Source organism: Triturus cristatus, chromosome 11, assembly GCF_964204655.1.
Source record: "Triturus cristatus chromosome 11, aTriCri1.1, whole genome shotgun sequence".
NCBI classification, from domain to species: Eukaryota; Metazoa; Chordata; class Amphibia; order Caudata; family Salamandridae; genus Triturus; species Triturus cristatus.
In genome coordinates, this window is record NC_140594.1 from 361,736,789 (window position 1) to 361,761,107 (window position 24,319).

The 24,319-nt window shown below is 45.4% G+C and overlaps 2 protein-coding genes across 24 annotated transcripts in view; one reads left to right on the forward strand and one right to left on the reverse strand.

The window, feature by feature from the left end:
• LOC146784180 (uncharacterized protein C5orf52-like) overlaps positions 1–23,610 on the forward strand; it is a 36,334-nt gene extending 12,724 nt beyond the window's left edge. For both annotated transcript variants that reach the window (XR_014970492.1, XM_085633718.1), the window contains one exon: positions 23,053–23,610. Coding sequence is in view for 1 of the 2 variants with exons in the window: in XM_085633718.1 (XP_085489844.1) it covers positions 23,053–23,223 (171 nt within the window). In the remaining variant the exon portion in view is untranslated. The remainder of the gene's footprint in view (positions 1–23,052) is intronic.
• The window catches only part of DUSP18 (dual specificity phosphatase 18), a 127,343-nt gene that overhangs the window by 65,676 nt on the left and 37,348 nt on the right, over positions 1–24,319 (reverse strand). For 9 of the 22 annotated variants that reach the window (XM_085633709.1, XM_085633695.1, XM_085633697.1 and 6 more), the window contains one exon: positions 3,441–3,514. The exons of the other annotated variants lie outside the window; for them this stretch is intronic. The gene's annotated coding sequence lies outside the window, so the exon portion shown is untranslated. The remainder of the gene's footprint in view (positions 1–3,440; positions 3,515–24,319) is intronic. 22 annotated transcript variants of the gene reach the window in all.

The window sequence follows — 24,319 nt, forward strand, 5'->3', positions numbered from 1 at the left end:
ACTAACCGTTCGGCACTAGACTCTCAGAGGTAGTGCATGTGGAGCAGTCCTAGGTTTCTCAGGGGAAGGTTAGGTACAAGACATACAGAGATGCACGACTCCGTATGAACAGTAACCCCCAATAAGCTGATTGTCCTATCAAATATTCAGTTTTGTTATAAAAATAGTATTTAAGGCAAGCGCACAAAGTATATCTGCAGCACACTGAATAATAACCACAGGCTCCGAAGACCGGCTGTACCGGGCCTAGATTGCAAAGCCATAATATAGGAAGCCCGGGACATCAGTGGAAAAGACCTCAACCACCAAAGCCCCAATATGCACCCTCCTAAATGAGGTTGCACAGCATTTTAGATTGGAGAGGTGTACGAGGAGACAGGACACCTTTGGTTAGTACTCTAAAAACTTGCCATACTTTTTTCCTGCATGCAACTGCGGCTTGATTAAGAGTTACAGAGTTAAAATCCCATGTGTTATTCCACTCTATGGAGTCACAAATGGCCTGCTATTTCTTCAGCCGGGTGCAGGAACACCAGACCGTATTTTGACAACCAAGCTTCACAACTTGATCCCTGAAGGTATTTACCTCTGTCACAGATGGAGTATGTAATGGTACTCCTTTCTACAACTGATCATCACTTCCCCTCCCTTATTCTCCCAGTCAACCTCCATCCACTCGCACCCAAATCAAAAGCCCCTTCACTCATTTATCACATGCCTACAGCAGGCAGTAAATGGGAGCATTGAACCCCTTGGAATAGGGAATACTGTGCAGAACTCCACACACCAATTTCCTGTCTGCCTAGGTATCACCCAGTCTGTGGGGCCTAACTCTTAGTAGGTGGAATTTCATGGGGAGATATCTGCCGGTAACGGTTCTTCAGGGAAATCTCTACTTGGAATTCGGACCTTCATGTAATCTGGACATTATTAAGATTCTCTTGAGCAGAACCATGTTTATTTTCCATTTAAAGTTCTGCCCAAGTAAATCAACATGTCAATACCATTCCTAGAGGGACTACATCATTGGGTTTTCATCTGGACCTGCGTGACATTCCCTCCCCTACCCTTTACCTACCTATCAGCACAATCCTATTTCCTGGAATCCGTCCTCTGCTTGTCAAGCGGAGACTGAGAAGAGAATAGTAGGTGCAAACAGCTAACACATACCACAGAACAGTACTTCTACCATATTATATGAGGTAGGTAGGTAGGTAGGTTTCTCCATCCTCCAGTTCTGAGTAGTGAGAGGTTTGCATATTTAGGGATGACTGCTGAAAACAGGATTGCTTTGGCAGATACCAAAAAAGAAGTAACCAACTCCAGATAGACAGGAGTAAAACGGTAGGACACAGTTTAGGGAAGGGTCATGAAGGTCCTGATGAAAGCCCAGGGATTTAGTCACACGCTAGGTCAGAAATATGTTGACCTTTAACAAAGATTTGTGGGATGTACCAAAAGAAGCAGCATACACCCAATTCTCCAAATCAATTATGTAATCTTTTAGAAAAGGTTGCTTAACTTCAATAAAGTAATCTTTCCCCTTTTCAATCCTTCTCATGACCTATTACACATCAACAAGATATAGGCTCCCAACTCATATCTCTGGATCAGCCCACTTAGCAACAGTTGGTATCAGCGAAAGAGCACCCAAATGAGAACAAAATGGAACCTTGTGAGGGTGAAGAGTTTAGTCCTTTTTTAAATAAATATTTTCCAGGCCCCAATGTTTTGAAATGCATCATTTCACTTTGGAAGAATAAAGAGTAATTTTAGAATGCGAAGAAATAAATCTTTACAAAATACTGTCCGTCAGTCTTGTTTGTTTATAGATATTTGTAAGCAGGGAGTTTATACTGATATGGTCTTTCAAAATCAACTCGCTCCCTTTTCTGTTCACATTTTGGGATTTAATATGTGCAAGATATAGGGAAGCAGCGACATGCTGATCCTTTTCTCACTTCACTTTGGTATTTTGGGTGGCTGTAACATTTGGCCGTAGGATACACAAGTGTCAAACAAACTGGAGGAAAGGGCACAGTTTTAGTATACTCAGCAAACCTGCAGGACAAACAAGTTGGGATTTTCTGACACTTAGCATTACCACCCACTTATATAGTTTATCAACCAATGCATAGTACAAGGTAGCAAGTTAAAGGTCTTGCCTCTTGGTTCCCATTCATATCTGGAGGCGCTGTTGCTGTAAAAGCCATTTTCACCTCACCATCTCATAGAGGAAACCATAAATGGTCCATCCAGTGTAGGGGAAGGAACAGCTCTCTTTACCCAGTCCTTCAACTCTAACAATCATCAACAATCACCTACTGGATGGCCCCTTTAACCAGTATAATGGTTCCAAGTTCTGACAAAGCTACCTGACTGGAGAAATAATCATGGACAGACTTCACAAAGACATTTCAAATAACACCAACACTTTCTTTAAACTCAGTAAATAATCTGTCTTAATAAACTGCAACTCTGACAGAGATAACATTAACAGGTGGAACTTGGTAGATGATCACAAAATCATCGCTCACTGAATCCTTACTGCCCATGGTAACCACAAAAATGTCACAAAAATACCCCATCTCTTGGTCCAGTAGACATCAGGGAATGATATTTGGGTAGTGGTCAATGCTGAATTGTACGTACGAGTGATTTAATTCAAGCCTTCAAATCATAACATAAAAGCTGAGCAATTGGTTGAGATCCAAATTGCACTTCCAATCTGCATTACATGCAAATTATGCTACCTTTCCTCCACAATTAGTTAGCAATTCACTGTATCAACTGCATAATCTCCTTACCACTATCCGAACTTCCACTGATTACCTTAGTCATTTAGGCAGTTTCAATATTTCATATTCACTTTGTGATGATTACTGTTCATGAAAAGTTGCTGTTTCAGATCACCGCAATAGCCCTGTTCATTCTAAAGCTCTTTCCTGTCTCTTTATGGGTTAAACCAATGTTTCATGACCCAAGTCACATTACTTTGTTCACCCTCCACTTCGAAAACCTGTCAAATGGCAGGGCCACCTCCTCCATTCCAGCCCACAGACAAACGCAAGTGCCAGCTCAGATGTTAAAGAACTAAAATGATCATAGCTGCTGGCTAGATATTCGTATTTGAGAAATTCCATTTACCCTTGCCACATTTGACCTAGCAACTATCAAAATAAGTAAATCTCCCTGGTTTACTTGGACAAACGAGAAGGCACATCCAAAAGCAAGGTAATTGAAACCAAATGGCACAAAAGCTATCCTGGGGCATAAAGGGTCCTCTGCAAACCATATCTTGCCTCATACCAATGCACATGTGTACGGAAAAAACACTCATTTTACACTAACAATATATCGGCAAACAAAAATAAGAACATTAAACTTTTTAAATATGATTCAATAACTTATGGTTATGCTTTTTTGTGGTGAATACTTACTACTGATGTATGGAGGAGGGTGTTCAGTTAAAATCAGACTATCATAAGCAGATGCATAAATATAATCATTTGAGCTGTAAAGAAAAAGATCCAATTACTCACAGAAAATTCTGACACCAGTAACAGCTGATTGAAACCGTAGACTCTCTATACAATTCTTTGCCCATTAAAGATGACATAGTTCCTGCTCAAAAACTTATGGATAATTTAAGCTTGATTTTCTTTATAAAGCCAAGCAAAATCAGAAAATGATCTCTCCTATGACAAGCCAAAGAGGCTCTCTAATTCTCCTGTAGCACATCTTATGCCACTTTTTTAACACACTTGATATGCTACTGGTTTATCAGACTTTTTCCAGTCTATGTTGAGAATTGTGTAAAGCTTGTTCAGGACAGTAAATCTTCTGGGTCACAATTTGATGTATGTCTACCATCAGTATTTAAAAAGTATGGAAGTTAATTTGCTCAGACACTCAGAGAACTCATTAATGCCTGCCCCATAGAAGGCTTGGGCCCAGCTGAACTAAACAAGGCCATTCTAAGACCTCCGCTTAAGAAACCTGGACTTGACCCAGATAATTTGGGCTATTTTAGACCAATCTCTTCCCTTCTGCAAAAGTATTTGAAGGATTGTTAGTGCCAAACTCCAGTCTCACATGGAACCTCTTAATATATAATGTGATAAGCAAGAAGGCTTCAGAAAGGACACCTCTATTAAGCTGGTGATCACATCTGCCATGGATGACCTCAGAGTACCCATATACACAGGGAGTTCAGGAGCCTTGTTGCTCCCTGGACCTCCCTGAAGCGTTCATGAGATTCTACTTGACTCCATAAATAATCTTGGTATTCAAGTTAAGGTCATGATCACCTCAGATCACATCGGGACTGGAGAGAGGTTGAAGAAAGTGTCTTGATGTTCCCTGGACCTGGCAAGTTAGGCAGCACCAACTGCTGTACTACACCAGATGCGCCTTAGTCTAGGACTGTTCTGGTAGTGTCTTGCTTGGGGGAAAGTCACTCCATAGCCCCAGACCAAAAAGGTGAATTCCAAGAGTCAGACTACCTGTTTCAGCACTAGGGCCATAGAAGCTGAAGTAGGCCGTGCTGGTCAGTCAGTGGCCACCACCGCAGAATCGCCAGTGACCGTGAACATGCAGCCAAGAACACCACAGCGATCAAAAGTTGCACTCGAGTCTGTCAGACCCAGAAGAGTCGTCGGAGTGCAGACTGGTCACCAAAGATGGGACACTAGGTCTCACCAAAGGAAACCTCTGGGCCTGCTGTGACCGGAGAGCAGTAGCCTAGTTGTACCCGGACTTCTGCTGGACTATGAAGACTTCGAGGGACATCGACCCCTGCGGCCAAAGTCACTCTACCTGGACCATGAAGCAAGGGATAACCCCAGAAAGACTTACAACCACATAACACATGGGGGCATCTTTCAGCATCCTGTATCCCAGCATCAGGACCACTCCATTAAAGTCTATGGCAATCCTTGCATAAAGTGTGGAACTGAACTTAAGATTGCATTGGTGACCAGGTAACTCTCCAGATACTCCTTATAGGCCCCTGTTAGAAATTGGATTTTTGGTTGGCTAGGGCATGTGCCAAAGTCGGGCAGAAACCACCACTCTAGTCAGGATAAGGGAGTTACACTCCTAAAATAACCCCTGCCCACCCCCTTGGTAGCTTGGCACGAGCAGTCAGGCTTATCTTAGAGGTAGTGTGTAAAGCATTTGCACATAACCAACAGTAATACAGTGTAAGCACTACACAAGGACACCACACCAGTTTAGAAAAAGATCCAATATTTTTATATACTTAAGACAAGACCAAAAACAATAAAAATCTTCGGTTATCAAAACATGCTTGAAAAACAGTTCCTTGATGTCGATAGCTCCGTCCGGGGCTATCACGGCGTCAGCAGCAAACAAATCCAAACAGTTCTGTCTAACTGCGGTGTCGCGGCCCAGCTACGGTGTCGGGAAGACCTGCAAACAGTACCTTTTAGAAATGCAGGGCGTCGCGACCTCTCATTGAGCTTCTGTCAGTTCCGGAGGTCGGTGCAGGAGTTGTCAGGGCCCTCAAAGCCACACGCATTGCAGATCGAACTCCTCTCTGTTGCAGTCAGGAGCGCAGGAGTCGGATGCTGGGGTGCGAAGTGCAGCGCTGCGGTGCCCTCACGGTGCAAGCAGCGGTTCCGTGTCGGCGTCAGATGGTGGCGTCGTAAGACCAGGGTCGTGTTGTGAAGTGAATGCGGTGCTCGTCGCAGTGCCGGCAGGTCGCGGTGCAAGCAGCGTCGTCGTCGTCGTTGCTGAAGCGTGGTCATCAGCTGACGAACTGGAGTCGATAGCGCCGGAGTCAGTAGGCCAAGGCTGCGGTGTGGGATGAGAGCGGTGCGTCGTCTAACTTTACGAGCGGTGCCCTCAAACCACGGTGCAAGGAGCGGCGTAGATTTCGGCGTGGAGCGTCGTCTGGGATATCAAGGCATTGTCGTGAAGCGAGGTGGTGCGGAGTGCGGTGCCCACAGGTCACAGTACGAGCAGCGGCTCGGTGGCGGCGTCTGCAGGCATCGTCGGTGAGACCAAGGTCGTGGTGCGGCGGTGCCCTCTGCAGTACCTTCAGGACACGGAGTCGGCAGTGGGGTCGTAGACGTCGTTGGGTTGTAGTGTAGTTCCTATTTCCATTATAGGCTCTGCGCATTGGAATAATATACACTATAGTTTTTGCATAGGACGAAGGTCAGTATGCTCCTATCGAGTACATTAAACTTAATTACTTGTGTGTGCCAGCTAACTCAGAGGTCACTAGAAACTTCTCGAATGAACAAGAGGGGATTAGTTTCTGACAACCGCATAAACTTTGTTTCCCTTAAAATCTGAACAGTCTCAGAATCGTGGAAACAATAGAGAACAGTTTCACTCAGTCAATCGTGCATGCTTAGTTTCTCCAGAGTTACACAGAAATAGATAGACGGGTGTTTCAATAAAAAGGGTTTATTGAACAGTCTTGTTTCTCGTGTAAGAGATGTGAGCTGTTACAATCATTAGACAGTAAGCAAGATATAATACGCACAGCGTAAGTAGTAAGAAGAAATAATACTGCAATAGCTTTCTCTTTTAGCTATGACATATATTCATATATACATACCTAAATAAATAACAGGCTAAAAAGTGAATACTCGTCTGATGCTTCTAAAATAGTTAGGCTTTCCTGTTTTCAGTTTCCATTTTTGGTAAATTCTGGTGGTGTTTTTTCAGTGTTTTCCAGTGATTTCCATACCTCAAAAAAACAGTGCTTTTCAGTGTTTACTCATTTTCGCGCCATAAGAAACAACTGAAACAGTGTTTTGCCGGTGTTTATGGAATGCTTTGCTTTTATGATTGATTTTTCCATTTTTCTTCAGAAATTTTATACTGCTCTACATTTCAGAAGCTTAATACAGTCATTAAAAAATGTCCATTGTCCTTTGATTCTGCAGCCCAGATTTAACAAGCATTCGCAATGCAATAGTTCTCGCATTTATGCGAGTTTAAGCTATTGGCATTGTAAATGACAAAGCCTTTTATTTATGTTTTAAAAACAAAAATAAAAGGCATTGTTATTTGCAATGTCAATTGCTCAAACTTGCGTAAATGCAAGACCTATTGCATTGCAAATGCAAATGCTTGTTTAAAATGAAAGCGTGAATTGGTCACTCAGCAAGTGTTTGTCAATAAATATACGTAGAGAACTTTTTTTTAATGCTATTATGAAATTGCAGTGTGGCCGAAGGGGCATATGCAAGTCAAAAAAATGGGGTTAGGTAAAAGACTTCCTCTAGCAAAAAAAAAAGAATAAATATTTGGATCTTTGCTATTGCACTTGATTTTTTTTGTCCAACAGTGATGGTAGCTTTTGCTCTTTTGACTGCTCTCCAACAGGATTGTGCAGCAAGTGCTGAAATGCAATAAGGTACTGTTAAGTGCACCATGTGCTGGATGGCGTGCGTTGTGGACTCCAGCAAAATGTGGACGGCTTGGGAAGGGATCAGTATGCTGGGGAGGAAGAGCAGTGTATTACCATATTTGTTAACAGTTAATGCAGAGATGTTTGTAGGATTATAAAGAGACTTTTGAACTGTGTATAATTCCTCATAGATCATTAATTCTACAGCAATAAAATGAAAGTAGCTGGATTTGCACAATTCTCGTGTAATTACCTTTGGCACCTGCTGCGCATTTGTACACCCTCACCACTCTATCACTTTTGTCTACCTCCGCACACCTCTTCGCCCTTAGACTCGAAAGACTCATTTTAGAGGGTGAGCACACTGAACTCATGGAGGATGGACTAATTTATGTAATGTGCGGAAGGTTACCAGGTCAGGTGAGGTCAATGAAATTGATGCGCGGCATTTTGCTCGTTTTGGACGGTGAAGATGAATCCAAGAAGGGGGATTCCCTCCAAAAGATGGTAGGAGTTGCAAAGTATTTTCTACGGTTCAGCATAGAAGTGTAATTCCCACAGAAATGATGCATCGCAGACTCTTAAAAGCTGCACAACCACTACACAAAGGAAATAACACTTATCCACGAACCGAATCGGAGCCTTGTACATTCGGTGTCTCTTTAAATAGTATTCTAACTCCATGGTAATGAGGCTACTGTTCTAAAGGATGTTTTACAACTGCTACACTCCTTCTCCAGTCTCCATTATTTATAGGCAGAATATGTCATGGACGCTCGTAATTTGGAGATAATAGCAAATATACAACCAATTTAAAAAACAAGAAAGAAACTAGAGCGTGCCGCCTCTTTCTCCAGTGCCCCCCCCGTGCCCACTCCTTTATGAACAACAACAAAGCCTTGTTAAGTAAATGGTCCTTTCAAAGACCTGTGAAGTACTCAGGTGCGGCCATACTAGACAGGAGTTCTACAAAAGGGGCGGACCCAGTGAAAAGTAAAAAGCTTACTCTCCTAACCAATTTTACAGCATCAACAATCGGTAACAATAGGGTTGCGGAATGTCCTTTTGTTCCTTTTGACATCCGGTTGGGTAGTAAAACCTATTGAAGGCACCTAACTAATTTTAAGAAAATAAAGATAGGAATGTGTACAGGTTTGGCTATTTACCCCACCACCACCAAAAAGATACTGTTGGCATCAGAATAAGTCTACTCCTTTGTTCTATTTTCCAAAGTCTGATTAGTTGTGTGATCTGTTCGATGCAGCACTTGCAACGGACCCTGGCTATCAGCACTTGTTTACACCGCTCACTCCACACTTACGAGGAGGTTCTATTAGCTCAAGGGCTCTTCCACGCCTGCGAAGAACATTCTGGTAGGGCGAGAAGATCAGGCCTGTGATGGGTTGAAAAGGAGGAGCGCTTCCGCAGAAACGTGACTCACTGGAAACGAGGCTGCAAGCACTCTCTCCGATGTACTGGAATAACAAATGTGAGGAGAGAGGCTAAGGTGCATCTCGTGTCTTGCTGACAGCGGCCTTTTAGTTAAGAACACATGATGAGGTGTAGTAAGACAGGCAGCAGACAACACAAGCTCCTCTCCCCCCACGTGAGCCAGGCAGGGGGCCTGGTGTTGCTCTGGCCCTTAGGCCATTCACACCTCGGCTCCCCATGGCAGAAGACACCTCTGCGCCAGGCTACCACAGGCAGGCCAATCTTTGTAATGCTTTGGCGCCATCAAGTGGCCAAGTAGCCAACAACTATGAAAATCATTGACACTCGGTTTAAACCATGTCAGCTGATTTTCATCCGGTGGGGAGAGTCGGTTTTAACCGAATTCCGGACAGCCTAAAAATAGTCCTTCCCCGGTGTACCTAACCTAAGTGTAGTGCGAGGTAAGAAGAAGGGGCTGTTTTCTATAGTATGGTATCTACCAAGTTTAGTATGCCAAGAGTCCCTCTAGGTTCTAGTCGGCTCCATACCTTTAGAATGAGCGAGGTGGGAATCTCTATCCGGGTCTCAAACTCTAACACCCCGCAAAGGGAGTCAGAACACTGGAAGCTGGATTCTCTGCGAGCAGGGATGACCGCGTCTGGTCAGTGCATCAGGCCGGGATATGGTCTCTTCCGAACTTGCCGTGGCGAACCGTGCTGTCAAGTCGTGCCGAGTCGTTCCGTGGTTCGCCATGGTAAGGAAAGGCATGTTTACACCTGGAAGGTGCTTAGGAATGCTAGCATTGACGTAAAGTCGGGCAGAGGAAGACGTCATGGATGAACCCCTAAGGAACAGTAGTTCATGCAGAATAGATGAGTTCTTGGAGAAATCAATAATCATAGCTAGGGAAAGTCCTGTTCGGCTTAAGGGTCTAGTTTCTAAGAACTCGTTGTGACGTGGGATGGACCGATGTAGGTGACCATGCCTGTATTTGGATAGCATGGCTAATGCCTAAATAAGGACTGGGATTCTATGCCTAAATAAGGGCAAAGCGAATTGTGCCTATAAAAGGACATGATTCAGGGAAACCTATATACAGGTATCTAAATCGAAACACAACAGGGTTGCTTGTCTTCTGTTGCAGCACAAAACACAGTCTCCAGTGCTCAGGGCAGTAGAGCTTGAAGTCTTTGTTGTTCCTGAGACTTCTTGAACAGGGGGCAAGCTCTACCTCAAGTCCTTGGAGAAACTCACAAAAGTAGATTGCAGAAAGTTCAGTCCAGTCCTTTCACTGCCCAAGACAGAAGCAGCCACTGCAGGCCCACACAGCAAAGCACACAGCAAAGTGGTAGTTCCTCCTTACAGCTTCTCCAGCTCTTCTTCTTGGCAGTCTTCTTGATCCAAAAGAGTTCTAAAGATCAGGGGTCTTGGTCCCCAGTATTTATATCCCAAAATCCTTTGATCTCTTAGGCAGAGTGTGTCTGTGCCCAGCCAGAACCAGTTCTGCCTTCTCTTTTATTTATTTTTATTTAAAAAGTTTTGTATAGCGCTGGCTAGACCCGAAGGTATCAGAGCGCTTTACATGAGATAGGACATTGCATAAGAACATTTTTACATAATTACATCTGTTATAGTTACAATTAACAGTAAATGCAAGGGAGAAAAACGAGAGCTTAACAGAATGATAAGATATTAGAGCATAGCATAACCAAGACACACGTCTTAGGAGTGGTGGACGGTAGAGGGGAAAAGGTAAGCAGGAGTGAGGCAAGCAGACAGGGTCAGGTAGGTCAGAAGGGGGAACGTACTCAGGGGGAACAAGGCCGTGAAGAGCTGTGAAAAACAATGTCCGATGTCCGGCTGGGTAGGTGACGGCCAATGGGGTGAACCAGAGGCAGACTCCGCTTTAGCTGCATAGGACAGCTCCACCGGGCAGCGGCCAAGGGTACACACAATATATAGTTACAGCCCGTGGGGCATCGTCGCACTTCCATAGAGAGGCATCAGTCCCGGTATAATTGGGAGGCGCCAACTGCCTCATCCTCCATCCCACTCCCGGATCGCCGGACGTAGGGATCTGAGATCGCCCAGTAGTGCTGGCTCGGGTGGCATCTTAGGACAGGCACTGCTTCCAGACCTCAGCCCAGATTAGGATTACTGCATCACAAAGTCCGGGGGTAGCCACATTGAAAAAAAGGGGGGGGAGGGGTGGGTGGCTTAAGGAAGCCAAGCATGAGATTCAGTCCCAGCCCCCTATCACCCTTTGAACAGTTCCTTCCTTGCTTATCCAATCCACATTTCGACACAGTGTCTCTAATTGGAGCCGACCCTACTCAGGCAGCCATCTTAGGGTCAGGTGCCCGCTTCCATGAGCTCAGCGGGATCCCCCCCAGTTTCAAGGGGGGGGGGGGGGAGGGCAAAAGGGGACTAAGATACCACCGGTACTAAAGCTAAGTAATGGGTCAGATGGATCCCCGCTCAGTGTGGCAGCGCTTAGGAAGCAAAGGGAAGATGTAGCGCGCCATTTCTCACTGGCACGGGCGGAGCACTCATCTTTGCTCCCAGAGGCCGTTCAAAATCGGCGCCCAGTCCGTCAAGATGAATATCGCCACAGAGATTGGCCCTCAAAACACGATGAGGTTAAAGTGTTAGGGGAGTTGATTTCTGGGAGCGAACGGCGGCCGGAGGTCTCACGGTCCACTTCTTTCAGCACCAGGTGCGTCCTCTCAGCTCTTCAGGCTCTATCTTAGCTTGTTCCAAGTCGGGAACGTTACGGCTCATTACTCCGCGATGCTATATGGGAGAAGGGCGAAAACGAGCTTCGGGTAACCAGCCTGTATTCCGGTAGGGGAATTGATGTTCTGGGAGGGAGAACAAGACGTGGGGAAGCCGCTCAAGAAGTTGGAGAAAGGGTTCAGCACGGAGCATCAGCTCCGAGTGGCCATGATGGGCTGGCTTCTTCCCCGGGATCTTTCTCTGGTGTGACTTTCTGGCAGGTGGTGGAGACGGCATGGTCAGAGGCAGACCAGGCCCTTTGAGGTGCAAGGAAATCTCCTCCCCCTTCCCCAATTGCAGCCCAGGTCTATTCAGCCCTTTCCTGACCCACCTAGACTATCTGGAGCCACTCCTGCTCCCCAGCCTTCTGTCATCCAAAACCCAGACAGGCAATCCACATTCCAGCAGAGACACAGGGGATGACAGAGCAAGAAAACACCTACTTTCTAAAAGTGGTATTTTCAAACACAGAATGTAAAAATCACCTTCACTAAAAGATGCATCTTTAGATTTTGAGTTCAGGCATACTAAACTTTATTTTCCTACATAATTCCCCGAGCCAGTTATGTTTATAAGATGTTAGAAACAAACTCCCCATTTTGTCCTATGGGGAACAGATAGCCTTGCAATAGCGAAAAACACACACCAGGGCATGTCCTACCTTTCATAAACACTGCACCCGGCCCACAGGGGTAACTTGGACCAACCTTCGGGGTGGCTGATATGTAAGAAAAGGGAAGGTGAAGGACTGGCAAGTGTGTGAACTGGCCAAGTCGACATGGCAGTTACAAACTGCACACAGACTCCGCAACGGCGTGTCTGAGTAACCTTTTCAGGGCTACTCACGTGGGTGGCACAATCAGTGCGGCAGGCCCGCTAGTAGCATTTGATTCAAAGGCCCTGGCACACTCAGTGTACTTTACTAGGGACTAACAAGTAAATCAAATATCCAATCATGGAAACACCAATCTGTAAAACAATTTACCACAGGAGCACTTGCACTTTACAACTGATCAGCAGTGAGAAAAGTGCGCAGAAACACTACGCCAGCAAAAACAGAGTCAAAACCGGGAGGTCAGAACTCAGGGGAAACACGCCAAGTTTAACACCCCCCTGACCTTCTCTTGTCAGAAATGGTTGCCCAGTCTGTGCCGGATTAGTTGAACACGACTTTTTTTTTTTACATTTGTTTATTGGCATTTAAAGTAACAAGTACACAGTCAGCATATAATGCACAAGTATTTGGTGGGCAAGATATTGTGAATAAACAAATCACCATTGAACCCAAAACCAAGGCATCACTTTAAAAGGCACATTCGTACAACACATCATTGAATTCGGAAATCAAGTAAATTATCAACATATACAGGTCAAATATCAAAAGCTACAAAAGGCAGGCGTAGAAGAATCGCATGGTGTGTAGAGAGGCTAAGGTATTGTGGGATCAGTGAGTGTAATCAATGTTTGGCCATCACTGAGTTGTAATGGGGAGTTTGCGAGTTCTGTGTGGTGTCTGTGTTACGAGTGGACAGCCAGGAAAGAAAGGGTCCTCAGATGTCTTTGGGTCGAGATGCCAGAGGTAGGCGTTCCCAATAGGTAGCCAGTTGTTCCTGGCAGAATGTGACATCTAGCACCCAGTTGCCGCAGAAAGTGAGTGTTGTTTGCCCCAGTGCATTGCAACCCGTCATTTGGCCAGGAGTAGAAGCATAGCTAACAACCTACGATGACCTGGGGACGTCCTGTACATATCCCAACAAGCATAGTTTGGGTGAAGGGGACAGTTGAGTCATGAGTATTTTGTAAAGTGTTCGATGTCCGGGCATCTCCAGGCCATGTGTAAAAAGGATGCGTCTGGAGATGCACATCTCCAGCAGTGGGCCTCTGGGCGGAGACCCATGCGCTTAAGCTGTAGGGGTGTTCTGTAGAAGGGATGTAGGAATTTGAAGTGTATAAGACGGAGCCTGTAGTTGGGGGAATAGCACCTCTAATTGCCCACAGCAGAATCGCCATTGAGCCTCTGTCAGTGGGTGGGGGGGATCGTCATTCCAGCCAGCGAAGGCCTTTGGGTATGTGATCGGGAAAGAGCGTTGCATGCTGCTATATAGCTTGGTAATAAGCTTGTCTGAGGACAAATTGATCAACAATAATTTGAGGGCAGGCAGTGTTGGAGGCAGGGCTGGGAATGTGTCATGGAGTGCACGGCACTCTCCTCTAATGGAATAGTACAATAATAAACCGGAGAAGTTAACGGAAGTGCCAGGCGGGGGTTTGGGAGGGGGTAGGAAGACATCCCTCAGATAAAAATCGGCAAATGTATCCCAACCTAGTGTGTGGGCGCGGGCAGAGGTACCTTTGTCTCCCAGTATTGGCATTTGAGGGTTTTGAGCGAGTGCAATGGAGGGGGCGTAGAGGACTTTGTGCCCTGCACGAGTGCGGAGTTTGTCCCAAGCTCATAGCTGCGTGTCTGGTGTGTGTATAATTGCTGAATGCCGTTTGGAGGGCTGATATGAGGCCACCGTCAAGGGAAGTGGTGAAACAATCTCAGCTTCTACTGCCAAATGAGGCTGAAAGGGAGTCGGGAAAATTCAGTGAAGCAAGAATTGCACCTGTGCACAGAACGCGTAGAGGGCTAGATCTGGAGCGCCCAGTCCTCACTGAGCCAGTGGCAGCATGAGTATCTCACATGAAACACGAGGCTGCTTCCTAGCCTATACAAGGGAGATCATCAAGGAGCGTAGGGATCTCAAGAATGGTTGTGTGAGTCATAAGGGAAGATTGATAAATATATGAAGTTTTGGTAAGACAATAATTTTAGCTATAGCGATGTGCTCCGCTAGCAAAATGGGGAGTTTGACCATACTGTGATTTTGCCTTCCAGCCATGCCATTGTGCAGCCGAAGTTCATGTCCAAAGGTTCTTGGAGGTCTGTACTAAGCCAGATTGCCAGATATCGCACGGGGCCGGAGGCCCATGTAATAGGATAGTCTGGTTTGAATGCGATGAAATTAGGAGTGAGGGGATATAAAGTAGATTTTGCCCAATTGATATGCACCCCAGAGAGACCTCCAAATTTGGGGAGTTCTCGGAAAACCGGGTTAAGGTTTGTTAGTGGGTCTCATATATAGAGCGTGATATCGTCTGCATACTGTGAGATGATGATCTCTCATGGGAAAGTCGACTCCTCGCATTTGTGATTTTGTCGGATTCGAGCAGCCAGAGGTTCCATTGCGATGGCAAACAGGAGAGGCGAGCGAGGACACCCCTGCCTGGTGCCGCATGTGACCTCGAATGGTGCAGATATTAATCCATTTGCACGCAGTCTGGCCGTCGGTTGCGAGTATAATAATTTGATCTGTTTAATGAATAAAGGGGCTAAGACGTAGTCTGGCTAATATGGTAAAGAGATAGGGCCATTCGAGCGAGTCGAATGCCTTGGTTGCATCAAGGAAAGCTGCAAGTGCCAGTGTATGTGGATCTATGAACACAACTCTTAAAAGTTTTAGAAAGTTTGCAAGCTTTACAGTTCCTGATGCTGGTTTGTTCTTTGGACTGAAAAGCTGAAGTTAATGTTTTACTTAAAAATCTATATTTCTGGGACACTCTACTCCAGTGGGTTTTGCTCGTCTTGGTGTCTAAACATTCATAACAATATAATCTATTTTTATAAATTAATGTCTGATTTCTTTCATGTTGTGGGACTTATTTAATCTGTTATTTGGTACGTCTAAATGCGTTACACTAGTTCCGGTGTTTACGCCTTGCTGCTGGAAGCCACAGCTGCTGAAGGTTGAGCTAGAGCTTTTACAAAGTAGCCTGACGGGATACATGACTGTTTATGATTGTATAACAGGGAGAGGTCGTACAACCACGCTATATAATACAACACAATCCTCAAATTGACAGCAGCGGTGGGATCCATGTCGTGCTTTGTAACACTTGGGGGGGGGGGGGGGGCACAATCAGTGCTGCAGCCATGGGTGGACACTTTAACTTACAGGCCACTGTTACCCCTGGTACCATATACTAGGGATATAAGTTAACCCATGGCAATTGGGAGTATCCAAGTCAACACACACTTTGCAAAGGGTTAGAACACTAACACTGAGGTCTGTTTAGCAGACCTCGGTGCACTCTCAAAGTTGAAACACCAGCAGCATCGGTCCAAAACTTTGGGAAGTGATCAGGCAAAAAGAGGCATTTCCTTACTCGATCCCCTTGAGTCCCCACAGGGTTATTACAAGCTTCTCAAAATCTGTCAACTGTTTTGTTGCTTCTGCCTTGTTAATTGGGTGCAGTGCCCAGGGGCAAAATTGTTGGTATCTGAATCGCTCTTTTTGAGATACTTCAAAGGACTTTACAGTTCTCAAAAATTCTTATCTGGTTCTCCTCAAACAAATCCGCTGCTAGCAAACATTCTCCCTCCGGCCAACCTCCATATAGCCATCTTTTGTGACAAAGTCTATGTTAATATGGATGGGTTTAAGTGGGAATGGAAAGGATGTACTACTTGGAGTGCAGGTTATGCAGACCTAGATGTTTATACTTATTTTTTTAAATGGCACAGGCATTCACCCCAAAATGATATCATGGCATGTCTAGTGATATATTAGCTATTTGATTAGAGTATAGATGCTAGGATCGCAGATCATGTCTCACAACTTCTTTACTGTCATCACACTATTCAAGATTAACAAATGTTGGGCCAAGGCCCTAAATAATCTCTACCCTAGAATTCCAAGTTGGAATGTACAGTGATCATTTTTTACAGTTGGAAATCCATGCCTCTTTTTATCTTGGGTGCCTCTCTGGAACTTTTAAACAACAGATTTGTATTGGTCATTTGCACAGTATACACAGGGCTCTGTACCACAGAGGCCGCTGCAGCATCAAATTACAGAGTAATAACGCCGCAAAGGACATTTTCATTTTTAAGAGAAAGAACAACAAAAAACAAAACAAAAACATTCTTTGATCTAAAGTGTAATCTCGGATCTCCACCACCCCCCCTCAACTCTCCCCTCACAAGTTGCGCTCTTCCCACTGAGAACCGCTCACCCACCCACCCCCAAGGTCCAATGAACGGAATAAGAATGACGGCCTACTCGCTCTAATAGAGGACCATCCCAAACGGAACGCCCCTGCACCCCCCCTGGCCCCACCCCCCCAGATCGCAGACCCCACCCCTCTAGCGCTGCCCTGATCCCACTGGGATATCTTCCGTCACCGCTGGGGGCTCCAGCCACAAGCCCCGATGATCCGCCCACCTCTTCCAAATTTTCTAATGCTTTCGCAGACAGCCCCGGGCCACAAAAATGGGCTGTTCCAGCCCCATACAGAAGTCTAGGCCATTTTTCCAGGCGGCCACTGAGGGAGCTCGCTCATCTTTCCACATCCTGGCAATATCACGTTTCGCCAATGTAAGGCCCAGCAGCATAAGATGCCGTTTGTAAATATTGCCCCCGATGCCATCCATGACATGTAACAGCGCGAGCGGTGGCGTGCGCGGGAGCAACCATCCCAGGACCTCAGACAAACAAGAGAAGATCCCCCTCCAAAATCGCTCAAGTGACGAACAATGCCAGACCGTATGTAAGAATATGCCTTCCGCCCTACCACACCTGAGGCATTCCGGGGAGGCTATCAGGCCCGCCCGATACAGTCGCACCCGAGTATAGTATATGTATTTTGAATTGGACGAGGCGCATCGCGATGGCCGCTCCCCGAGGGACGGCCAGGGCCTCCCTCCAATCCTCCTCCTCCAGCGAGCCTACATCCTCCTCCCACACCCTCCGCAGTTTGTCCAGAGTGGGCACAGTGTGTGTGACCAGGGACTGATAGATCCGCGAGATCTTTTTGGTTGCAAGATCCCCCATAAAGACTTTCGCCTCCAATGGGCTAAATTCGGGGATGTCCGCAAGGCCCTCCAGGCTGGGGGAGAGCGCGTGACGGAGCTAGAGGTAGCGGAAGAACTGTGTCCGGGCCATGCCAAATTCTTCCTGTAGGTCCCGAAACGATTTAAGGGACCCATTCCTCATCACGTCGCCCAGGGTGGAAATGCCAATGTCGTCCCAACCGCCAAACCCTTGCAACGCCGCCAACTCCGGCAGTCGTCCATTATGCCATAAAGGAGTTTCCCCCGTTAGTGTGTTCCACCACCCCATTCTCCTTAGGGACTGTCGCCAAATCTGAAAGACCACTCTGGACACCTGCGGCAGCGCATTCCACGGCGTTGCTGAGTATAGGATTGTGTGGAGAGCATGCCGCCCCATGAGGTGCCTCTCTAGTGCATAAGCCGGATCTCCTCGGTCTCCGTACCACCACTCGTTGAGGATAGCATGTCTGAGGTCGCCAGCCCTCCACAATAGGTAGAGAGAAAGCACGTGCGAAACGCCACCCGCACCGCCCCCTGTCCCCACAAAAACCGGCCAAGCACCGAATTCACCATTCGGAACCAGCGAGGCGCAATCGGGTACGAGTGATTCTGAAGTTGATACAATATGCGGGGAAGTGCCACCATCTTAAAGATCGCCGATCTACCATATATCGTTAGCGGCATACGGGACCAGGTCGTAACGTCCTCCCGGACGCGTTCCCAGACAGGTGCCACGTTTAGTTCCCACGATGTCTCCGGCAACTCCGACAGGAAGACACCCAAATATGTGAGTCCTCAGTCGGCCCTTTGGAGCACAGACGCCCACTCTCCCACCCCCACCCGGTTACCCAAGACCCACAATGTGGACTTACAGGGGTTCATATATAGGCCGGACGTTTCCCCGAAAATTCGCATTATCTCCAGTATGCGCGGCCCTGACCTGTCCAATGCTGTTAGGAATAAGACGTCATCGGCATATAAGGCTATCCTGTCCGATAAGCCAGGAGCCGATTCAAATCCCTGCAACTGTGCATCCATACGCACCCATGCCGCCAATGGCTCCATGGCGATGGCGAATAGATAGGGCGACAGGGGGCACCCCTGTCTAGTACCCCGACAAATAAAGAAGCCGGTCGAGACCGCTCCCGCCTCTCTGGAACTTGAGAGATAGTCCCAAGCCTTCTTTTGCCATGCAAAGTTCAGAACTTGTTTCTACACAGACAGAAAGACCACATTGTCCATTTGAACAGAGAGGGCCTGAAACTAACAAAGCAACCTGGGTACAATGGTCATATTGATTGCAACAATTTTACCTAATCAGGAGGTGTAAACACTCCTCCAAGTGGGAAAATTTGCTCTAATGCCTTTCAAGAAGGGTAATTTTGATCCTATACAAGTCAGATATTTGATGGGTGATATGAATCCCCGAATATTTCAAAGAGTGACTGTTCCTTTAAAATGGCGTTGCTGCCATCAGTCTAATCTGGTCCTCTCCATTATGTTGCAATAATGAAAGTTCAGTTTTTCGGGTTACTGAGCTTACTGAGGTTACTGAGCTTACTGAGTTATTGGGTTACAAGCTTCCCGCCACCCAAACAGCTTCAAGAGACCCAATAGTGGCAGGATGGCTCGGTCGAGCGTAATAGGAACTTCTCTATGAATAGTGATGATTGTGAATCATTCCCCCGAAGTCCATAAACCTTTCATATCCAGTTTAGCACACTGTCGGAGCTAATGGGGAGTGCTAAATAATGGCAACATCCAGCATCCTTGTCCTTTGCCCCTATATATTATGAACTTGCTTGAAAATATACCATAAACCAAGACCTTTGATCGTGGGTGCGTGCGTGCGTATGGGGCCAGGTCCATCCTTATGCAGTTTCCCCCATCCTAAATTTAAAAATCACCTCTCTTAAGAAAGACAAGCTCACTCTGTCAAAAGCCGCCTCAGAGTCTAGCACCAATAATAACAGCAGAATCCTTTTTTGGGTCACCTTATCGACTAGGTAGACTGTTCGCCTGATATTGTCAAAAGTCAGTCAGTCTCAGATAAAGCTTGATTGGTCTTCTTGTATTACGTTTGAGAGAATGGAGGCTGGTCTTATAGCTAGGACCTTCATGTATACTTTGTGGTCAACCCTGAGTAAGGCTACTTGCCTATAAGACTGGCACGGTCATTAATCTTGTTTATGACCACCATGTCAGCACTGTATCTGCTATCTATCGAGATGTTGCTGGTGAGAAAAAAAAATCCAAGTTCCAAATTTTAGGGTTAGGCAGGAGTAGCACCTAACACCACTTCCAAGGATCCAGGACCTGGGTGGCAGCCCCTGGTTGTTTAGGACTCACTCCAGCAGAGGACAGATCCAGAGTTCAAGGTCCTCTGGAACTTGTTGTGTCCCTGTAACTCACACAGGAAGCCAACCAACTAGCAATTGGAATCACTTCTTGTGACCCTGGGTTCAAGGAGATGGTTCAGGTTTTCAAACAGCAAAGTAGTCCTTCAAGCAGCAGGGCAGCCCTCTGGGGGTCAAGGTAGTCCTTCTGAAGTCTTCCACAGGTCCAGGAGTGTACTAAAGAGTTATTCTGTGGTGGTCCAATATGTATGCCTTGTGCCAGCCTTTTAAGTTAGGGGGGGTTCGGGTGAGAGGGGGTATTCCCTATATTACTCCCATATCTGGTTCTGGAAAGTTCTTCACTTCCCAGCCAAGGCTCCTAGATGTCTTGGGTGACAAAAGACTAGTGCCAGGAACCTGTGTGTGCTGGAGGCACGCTCATTGAAGTGTAAATGGAAAGGGAACAGCTGCGTCCCAGCAATTTTGTCAGGATAGCCATTCCTGCTAACACCTAGTCCCCTTTTGTCTCACTGTCTTGAAGAAATACACAAAGCCCAACAGCATAGCCATTCATGGTCATTTAACCCAGAATACTGGCAAAAAGCACAAATGGCTAGAAAGAAAAGGCAAGCTATCAAAAAGTGGTATTTTCAGAATTATGACTTTATATCAGACTTTACCATTAAAGATTATTTAAAATTACAATTCAAGAGCATATCTCCATCTGCTTCCAATCCAAAAGTATCACTTAAATATATTAAAGAAACCTGAGGTTATCCAATGGGAGACATAGGCCTTACAGTAATGAAAACCCCATTTTTTAATTTTTTTTTTTACTAACAGGACATTTAAAATGTAAAGGCACATATCCTACTTTGTAAATACAATGTACCCTGCCCTGTGGGCTTAGATGTCCAATCTTAGGGGTGACTTACAAGAATTAAAAAGAAAGGCTTTAGCCTGTGAAAGGGTTTATTTTGCCAGGTTGAAATGGCAGTTTATAAATACACTACAGGCTGCAAGGATAGGCCTGAGACATATTTTAAAGTGCTACTTTATTGGGTGGCACCAAGAGTGCTGCAGGCCCACTAATAGCATTTGATGCACAGACCGTAGGTACATGTAGTACCATGTACTTGGGACTTTTGCAAATTAAATGCGTCAATTAGGGGTAGTCCAATTTTACCATGTTTTACGGAGAGGGTGCAAGCACTGGTTAGCAGTGATAAAGTGCACGGAGTCCTAAAGCCAACAAAAACTAATTCAGCAAACAGGAGGAGTGAAGGCACAATGCTGGGGAGAATAGCATATCGAGGATGTCCGGTATAACAGCACCTACTTGGTTTCTTAAGCTTACTGTCCTAGTTGTGCCCATTTAGCATTTAATATCTTTGTCTCAATGGTATGAGCCATAGTCATAAATCTAGTTAAAAAGGGGCAGAAGTGCCTTTTACTACCTGGTTACCAACAGTGTATTTAGTTGTCTTCCAATGTTTGAGACATCCTTCAGGTTTCACTGTATGCCGGTTTGTTTTTATTTTCCATGACTTTCAGCCTAAGGTTTTGGTCGCTATTCGTGCCTTTTATTTTTCCGCAGTTGCCAGTGAGATCAGTTTGCCCGTAATCACTGCATATACATCTTCCAACAAGGTTTCTTGAGTAGCATCTTGGGCATTATTGTGCTTTAGGTACTCTTGTATGGTTTGTCATAGATGCATTATTTTTTACGTCTTCTATCTCCACACTATCTGTTAATGATTCCTTCTACTCTCCCATCTCTGCAGTGCTGGAATGCTACATAAACTAGTTAAGTGAATAGCCACAGATACTCATGGAAGAAGCTGTGTGAATCAGGCCTAATGTTATGACTGGTACATTTGATCAAGATTACAGTGCATATAGAATATAATTGAAAAATAGGAGGGACTGGAAGCTGGGTTAGAAAGAGGTCCTACACACTGGCTCCCGAATTAGACTGTGGCTCAGCAAGGTGTACAGTTCCTAACTGGACGTGAGGGGAAGGGGAGGTCTTTCTTTGTGATGCCCTCACACACCCCGGAGGATGTCATGCTTCATCATTAGGCCTTGCTCCTCATCAGGCCGGCGCTGCAATGCCCGACGGGCTCCCGTAAACGGTGCTCTTTGTCGGAGATCTTTTGAAGAAGCCTTTGGGTGCGTGCAGGTGTGAGGGCTGGGTAGTGCACAGGTAAGTGAAAAGAAAAAAAAGGTCAGGAGCAATCCTACGTTGGTCAAGTTTATTGGTCTAGGTGGCTCGAGCCTTATTAAAAGACAGTGTGTGGGCCCTTACATGGTGATAATGTTCCTCAAGGGCTTCCAAGGTGCTAATAGGTCAACATGTTTTGTGCTTCTTGAGCCCCTAACGAGTCTAGTGGCACTTCGTCAGGACCGAAAACTAAATTGTGAGTGGTGCACTACCGTCTGGTTATGCTAATGTTGTGGCTAGTAACCAGACCCGGGCCTGGAGCACAGGGTAGGATAACAGCAAGTCACCAGCTTCACGCTAGCAACGAGGTGCTCTGCCTCCCCCGTCGGCCCTAGGCTTGGGATCTAGGTGTCTACCGATCACCCCAGTACAAGCCTACTAGGGTACTCCCTGCCGTTTCTGGTTACTAGCCACAACATGATGAAGCATGACATTCTCCGGGGTGTGACATCCTCATTGGTTTGGGGATATCAACCTCCATAAAAATGCACAAATAAGGTATTCCTTGAAATGTCATAAATTTCATGTGAGCAGAGCAAAGGGAAACAATTTCCATTCAATATCAATGTTTTTTCTAAGGAAACGCAAGAGAGTCTGAAATGCTGGGTGCAGGTTCTGAATAATGAACTGCAAACAAATACTGGATACTTTGTCCTGATCGTAATAGACACATTCAGTTATATGTAGTCTCTTGCCCAAAGTGTAGACATGTTCCAATTTCTAGTTCTAGATGCACCACACCCGAGATGGGAGGATAATAGATGGACCTAAAATACAGAGGGAATGGTGGACTGAATCCTATAATGGAGGGGGAGGAGTAGATACTACTAAGGGCAGATATGACTAAAACGAATACGTTAAAATAAAGAGTTAACATATCCGATGGAAAAACGCTGGGTGGAAAATCAGCAAAGACTCCCCAAATGACAGAGAGAAATTAAAATATATAAACAGCAGGTATGTTCTGCCTCAGTGTTAGAAGTGGTAGACAATTCATGCTCGGTTTTGGGATTTCTCTTCAAAGGTGGAGCGTTTAGACAAAATGAAGAGGAAGACTTACGCCTTTTATGAAAATCTAAAGAGGAAGTTCTGGATTGACATGTGGAAGAAGATCGCACACTGGGAGAATCAACATCACAAGTTTGTAAAGTACTTTGAGAACCATAACACACCTAATCTTACACTTATTAGCTAGAGTGTCCCCTCAAACAAAACTGATCAGTAACCAATGGACAATTGCCACGTGCTGCACGGTTTCTATGTAAAAATGAGGCCCAGACAGATTCCCCAACGTTCGAGTGGAACGATAAGTCTGCTACTTCTTTATCTCACTTTAATATGTGCATCCTAATTTGCAAGGTGAATACAATTTAAAGTGAAACCATTTGTAGCAGTAATGGACAAAGGCCACAACCCGCTCTTATGGATCTATTGAAACCTTGCGGCAATCTGAGATACCCTCATAGTATGGCCAGGGCTTTTGCTTACTGAAAGGGAACCGGCGAAATACAGCTGCAAGAAGACTGAAATTGAGACCATAGATGGTAAGGGGGTTAGATACAGACATAAATAAAGAAACTTCTTCCTGTTTAACTCGCATAAAATGCCATTTGTGTGTAAAGATCTCAGGAGGGATTTTCAGCCTATTCTGTTGCTTTTATTGTGAGAGCTAGACTACTGATCACTATTTGGTGCAGTGGTTCAGAGGAGCTGAAGTGATACATGGTCTATTATGTATCACTTGGGCAAGATGCTTTTTTATAGCTTCTGTGCAAGTCGAGCATGACCTTCCATCCACTATCAGAACTGTACTTTGTTGTGTTTGGATTCTTTTTGCCAGTCTTAACTTGGAATCCCAACTCCAATCCCAAGGACCCTGGCATGTTCACCTTGGAAACATATTTATGTGGACACCACTACATATCGTCACAGGGTACATAAAGGAATCATGTGAGGTAAAATACACACATTCTTTGGTTGGGTGTACTCGAGCCTGTGGTTATGAACTCCTGGATTTACAAGAGTGAAAGGGTAGCATGTGATCCTTTTTTCAACCAATAAATGGAATGCGTTTTTTGTTGGTGGAATCTGGGTTGCCAAGGATCCTGAGAGTTATGACACTGCAATTCAAAATAAGCTTTATTCGATTTCTTCATAGGAAACCATAAAAGCATACACATATAAAACAATTCATATTACCAAAAGTTAAAAACATATGTTCTACACAAGATTACAAGCAATGATCTCACCATAAAAATATTCCCTTTAAAAATGTCTTTCTACATCAGTCA